Source organism: Phaethon lepturus, unplaced genomic scaffold (genome assembly GCF_000687285.1).
Source record: "Phaethon lepturus isolate BGI_N335 unplaced genomic scaffold, ASM68728v1 scaffold54662, whole genome shotgun sequence".
In the NCBI taxonomy this organism is placed as follows: domain Eukaryota; kingdom Metazoa; phylum Chordata; class Aves; order Phaethontiformes; family Phaethontidae; genus Phaethon; species Phaethon lepturus.
This window is the reverse complement of record NW_010522332.1, coordinates 10,452-16,416: the sequence shown is the minus strand read 5'-3', so window position 1 is coordinate 16,416 and position 5,965 is coordinate 10,452. Positions and strand designations below refer to the sequence as shown.

General features: G+C 35.8%; 1 protein-coding gene across 1 annotated transcript in view; it reads left to right on the top strand.

Moving 5' to 3' along the window:
* CEP112 (centrosomal protein 112kDa) overlaps positions 1-5,965 on the top strand; it is a gene marked incomplete at its 3' end in the record, with an annotated part of 29,095 nt that overhangs the window by 16,249 nt on the left and 6,881 nt on the right. The window contains exons 5-7 of the mRNA XM_010281754.1: positions 10-109; positions 1,319-1,437; positions 3,500-3,643. Of these exons, the coding sequence (XP_010280056.1) occupies positions 10-109; positions 1,319-1,437; positions 3,500-3,643 (363 nt within the window). The remainder of the gene's footprint in view (positions 1-9; positions 110-1,318; positions 1,438-3,499; positions 3,644-5,965) is intronic.

Genomic DNA, 5,965 nt, shown 5'->3' with positions numbered 1-5,965 from the left:
TCCCTACAGATTTTGGATAGAAAGAATGATGAAATAGAGGTACTGAAGTCTCTCTACAAAAACAAACAAAATGAAGCTGAGGACGTGATTAGAAAACTGGAGAAAAAAGGTGATTTTTATATTCACAGTTGTTGTTTTCTGCGTGGTGATATTGTACTGCATCCTTCTCGAGGCTATGGGCTTACGTATTCCTTCTAGGTGCAGATGTCCCTTTCCTTTTCATTTGCAGGTCTTGACCTAATTTTTTCCTTTAGGGTTTTAGAGGATTGTCTGGTTGCCTTTGCTGTCCAGTTTCCAAACCAAATTTTCCAAGAGGCAGTGTGATCATGTTGTATTTAATACTTACAAGTTTTATAAGCGTCACCAAAAGCAGTTTCTTTGATGATACCGAAGTATTTTGGCCACTTATTTCAAACTTTGTGGAATCTCTGGCTCAAGGTTAATTTATTTATACATTCAGTACATTTTAATCAAACCACAATGTATTATTTATTTAGGACTATTGCGGCAAGAGATTTCAAACATGAGTAGCAGTCTTGAATATGTCATAAGTACAAAACTTGGCCTGAGTGTGGCTTGTCAGCAGTTTTTGAATGTTAGTTTAGAATTCCTTGGAGTCCATTTACACTATGGACTAAACCACAGTGTAAAAATAATACAGGGGTTTGGTAATCTACGTACAAAAAGGGAGAGAGTTGCACAGATATTATTTCCTGCTCCTTGGTAAAGTAAATTGTCTGGCAAGGGATGTGGTGCTTCTGTTGGTGGGCTGGTGGTTGCGCTCAGCTGTAACGGGTTGTGTTGGAGTCATCTACACTCTTGCCAGTGAAAATCATCAGTCACTTTTGAAAAGTGAATAGGTACCTGCTTTGTTTTCCACAAAGTTTGTCAGACACTGAATTCTTCATGCAATCACTTGCAGTTTAAGTTGGGCAACTTAATTTCCTTGTGTATCTTGGGCATTCAACCTTCACAAGAACCTTTCCTCCTAAGGATGCACAGAAAATTAGGTTAAAAATGCCTGTTTTCTTTAGGTTACAGAATTCTCTTGATGTATGTTTACTGCTTCAGTAAGGAAAACACTATGAAATATTTTGTAAATGAAGTAGATGAGAGAATACCTTGTAATATTTTAGTGACACAGAATCTAAGTGCTAAAATCTAAAGGAGCACATGCATCAAGTATTTTTGAGTGCCAAAAAACATCAGAAAGCCAGGTCAATTGGAAAACTGATGTAATCTGATTGCATCTGTTGCCAACACTGAAAAATCCCAAAGGTCTCTCTTGAATGGTTGTTTATTTTCCTGTTTTTGACAGTTCAGACCCTTGTCCGTGAGTCACAAGTCGTCAGAGAAGCAAAAGAGAAGCAGATTGTGGAGTTAAAGAAGATGTGCGAGCAAAGCAATGATTCTCTGAACAATGAGTGGGAGAAAAGGGTAATGACTAATACCTGCTTTCTTTGGAAGACTCCTACAGCGTATACCTGCGATAATACATTTTGTCACTTAAAAAAAAAAAATTATAGAAGGAGTTGGTTACTTTTAGTGATATTTTCTTATGCTGATTTTTTTTTTCTGGAGTAATCTTGCAAGATTCTTTTTGTTGCTGCTTGCACACCCACACCCACCAGCTGGTCCCTCTGTTCCTGAGGTTCATCTGACCCTGTTGGCAAGTCTCTGGATGTGTTAGGGAAGTGCTTATTTCTGGTTGACCTGACATGGAATTTTAATCTCGGTAAACCTGCTGCTACCTGCTGCCACGGTGATTCCTTTGAACTATTATTTTTGCATTGGGTCACGAATTCTTCAATGCATATTAATTTATTGTAAGATTCAAGACAGCAGCAAAGCAGAGAGAAAAGCATGTTTATTGCAAGACAGCTTCACCTTTGCCCAGTTTATTGTCAGTGTTTGTCTTGCTTACCCCTCTCAGGAGAGGGAGGGCCACAAAAAGGGCAAAACCACCTCCCTTTGTATATGAAGTATGCTGTTTAATTCAGTTTTTTTGCAGCCCTGCATCTGGAAGCGCTGTTGGTTTTCATTCTTATCTTGTAAGAGATGAATCTTGTCCTTTGTGCTTAAGACCTTGAGGCTTCAGTGTTGGGTGGGTTTTTTTGTTTTGTTTTAGAGAAGCTTTATTTTCAGCCTGAGGTCATCCCACTTTCTGAAGGTACCTAGCAAGTGCTGTTCTTACAGCTGTAACTGTCATCAGTGATGCCAGTGTGTAAACAAGAAAACAAATTAAACTGCTAATATCAATTTTAAATTAATGAAATGATAGAAGTGAAATCAGAGCACATATCTTGTGGAAAAACATGGATGGTGGGAAGTATGAGGGAAATATAGTAAAGGCTAACAGTGCAATGTTTTTATAACTTCATGTACTACTACTTCTGTGTATTTTTTCCTTTGAATAGATGCAGGTTGTTTGAATAGATGTTGCTGACAATAATGCAAGTATTACTATAATCTGTTGTACAGGAGATAGAGACATTCCAAGAATTTTTTGGTTTATTTATATCTTATGCACCTGGAGATTAAATATTTATTTATTTATTTTCCCAGATTATTTTTAAAAGTATCTCAAATTCAGCAAATCTTCTGAACACCACATATACATGATACTTATAATAATAATTTATTAGCATTTTTATCTTTTGGATGAAAAATTTTATGTTAAGTTACTGCACACTGCTGAAATCCATTAAGTCATGGCCCAGACTCACAGATATCTCCATGATTTTGCTAATCTATATGTGGGAGAGAAAAATCTATACTTGTGCAAATTAACCTGATTTTAGCAGTGTGTTTGGAGTGATGCTTTTATTTCGTTTATTACAGCTTTCTTCTTCAGCTGTGAAACGGATTTGTTAGAAACTTGAGAAACATGTAATAGCTGTTATACAATCAATACACCATCCAAGTTTTTTATGCTAATTTGACTTGACATTATTCTCTACTACTGTGTAGACAGAAAATTTAGATTTCAGGCTGCTTAATTAGAAAGGGAGGCCACTGGTGTTTAGAATATAAATCAAGGGTTAGTAATGACACAAATAATCCTTTTATTAGACAAGTAGATAGTCAAGGCTCTCCAGCTTCTTACAAATTGAGAGGCAGATAAGCTGGCAGCGTAAGTATCTGGAGAGAGTGTTAGTGTTTCTGTAATAGAAATTCATTAACTCTGTGCAGCAGTTATTGGTGTTCAGTTTAAATATGTAAACAAACAGAATAGCAGAGAATGGCAAAAATATGTATGTGTGTTAGTGTTCTGTAAGGATATGTTATGCCCTCTATACATTTTTAAATGACCTCTACATTACCTCTTTAGAGAGTCACAGTAGACCTACTTAGTGAGACAATGATCTAGCTTTGTTATAGAGGACAGAATTGTGGCTTGTGCTTGTTAGCTATTTTATTTATATGCTGTAATAATAAAATACTTATAAATGCTAGTTTTATGTGCCATTTATTATTTGGTAATATTTTTGTGATGCAGCTTCACAATGCTGTGGCTGAGATGGAGAAGGAGAAGTTTAATATTCGGAAGAAGCACACAGAAGATATGCAGGAACTGCTTGAGGACACCAATGCTCGTCTTAGCAAAATGGAGGAAGATTATTTGGAACAGATGAAGTCAACTGTAAGTTCTTTGTAAATATGACACAACAGCGAGTGTCTCTTGCATTTTTCAAATTTCATGCATTTGTGCAAAAGTGTACATAAATTCTTTTGAGCTGAGAAATATTTTTGATAGTGCAATGTGGTTCTATCTTGGGAGAGAATAGTGTCCTGCAGCCAGTCCAGCCAAGGATTTCCCCGCCCTGGGTAAAATTCATCGAAGTACAGCCCTTCAATGAATATTACACAGATATATAGTTGTATTGAAGGACTGTTTCTAGCATTTCTCACTCTTTTTGTTTCAAGTTAGTGGAACTTTTGCCTCTGGATGTTTGTAGACTCTAAAAAAGGCTTTATGTAGTACATCTGTTTTTGTAGATACATGTGACTTCTTACTTACCCACCTCCTCTTTGAATGTTCAACTGCTTCTGCTAGATTAAAGAGCAAATAAAAAGGATTTTAAAAATAACTATTGTATTATTTTAATGTATTGTGTTTCTTTCCTAGAATAATTAGAAACATGTAAGCAGGTGTAATGTGGATTTTGTGCCTGTTATATAAATGATGTAAAAAGCAAAAAAAATTAACAAGTATCCTCAAAAAAGCAGCCTGTACTTTTTATCAGGATGGTGTATGAAGAAAATTGAATGAGTGAAAAGACAATGCCAAAAAAAATTTATTCCTTTATTAATGAATGTTGAATTTAAAAATTAGTATTCAGATCATGTCATAGGTAAGAGTAAATACAGAGAAAAATGGACACAGTCTGTCAGCAAGATTGAATTTAAGAACCATCAAAACTAGACAGATCTTGCTGAGCAGCTTCTGATTTAATAATTAAACAAGGTAGAGTTCAATGCAGGGCTTAAGATGAAAGACTACACTGTCACTGGAAATTAGTTCTTTTTTTCTCTCTCTCTTTCTTTCTCTCCCCTGATTTTTTGGGGCTTTTTGTTGTTGGTATTTCAGAGTTTCCTTGTTCAGGGTTTCACATTGTCAAGAATGCCAGTGCTCTTAGCAAGTGATGCTGGCTGAACAATTTTAACTAAAACCATAGAACTGATAAGTTTGCGGTTTGCGCGTTGAACAAGTATTAACTTCTTGAGGGTTGAGGGGGCAGGGAGGAATTATGATATTTGGTGATATGTTAGGTATGACTTTGTTGTTGTTGTTCTTTACAAAAGGCCCAAAACAAACACCCCTCCACCCTGTCCCCAAACCCAACCCAACTAACCCTGTACTGTGCAGCTGGCTTTGCATTGATGGAAAAGTTTGCTGTACTATGTTCTTGAAATAATTTTAAGCCACTTGACAAAGTTCAGGTGACCATTCTGGCTGGGTGAGGGTCTTGCATTAGTCCAGGCTCATTTAAAAGTTTTGTGACAGTCGGGGCACTGACTTGAGATGGCAGATGTTTGAGTTTTTATTTTACTTTAACAGAGGGGAAAAATACTGTTCCACTTCCCTCATCTTCAGACCTTCGTTGATATAAAAATAACTATGATACATACATCCTGGAAGGACAGCTGTGTCTTATTTTTTGACTCCAGCCTCCTGAGGAGTTCCTCTCTCATATCTGTGCATATTAACATAAATTTAGGGAAGAATGGGAAGTAGTAGAGTAGTCTCATGCTACCTGCCTGTTCTCATTCTGCTCATTTTTAAAATAGTTTATATTAGGAGATGAAGTTCTGGGAAAAAAATAAAACTTTTGATAGATGTTTTTAATTTATTGGGAGGAAATCACTGTAATGAAACAAATGGTATGGAGAAGTGGATTAAGAAGAAAGGTACACCAGCAGAGACTTGAGGAATGCTCTCTCAGTCCTGATTTGGATTTGCTATATTCCTGGGCACAACACTTTCCCTCTCTGTGTGCCTCCATTTTCCAGTAAGAAAATGGAGATGATATAATTAATTCACCAATCATCTTATAAAGTATTTAGTTAATATTTTTAATTTATCTGAAACACAACTAGATAGCATTTGCTAAATGCTGTTAATATAGCATTTGTATCATCGTGTTCTTTTTATATCCTCCAAATCCATAGCAGATATTACTGTATCTTATTGTTTACGTCCTTGGATGTGGTTTTGCCAAAGTGTGCACATAAAAGGCAGTTATTGGAAATCCATAATTCTTTAGCAACCTAAGTCCATTGCTCTTTGTTTTGGTTTAGAAATTTGATTTATATATTTTTATGTCTGTAAACATGATGGTCATAAAAATACTCAGAAGAATATTTTAGCATAAATGAGCTACAGATTTCACTGGATACTGTTTAATATGCTTTCTAGCTGACTTTTATAGCTGTTGATCAGTAAAGTCTTTTTATATGTGTC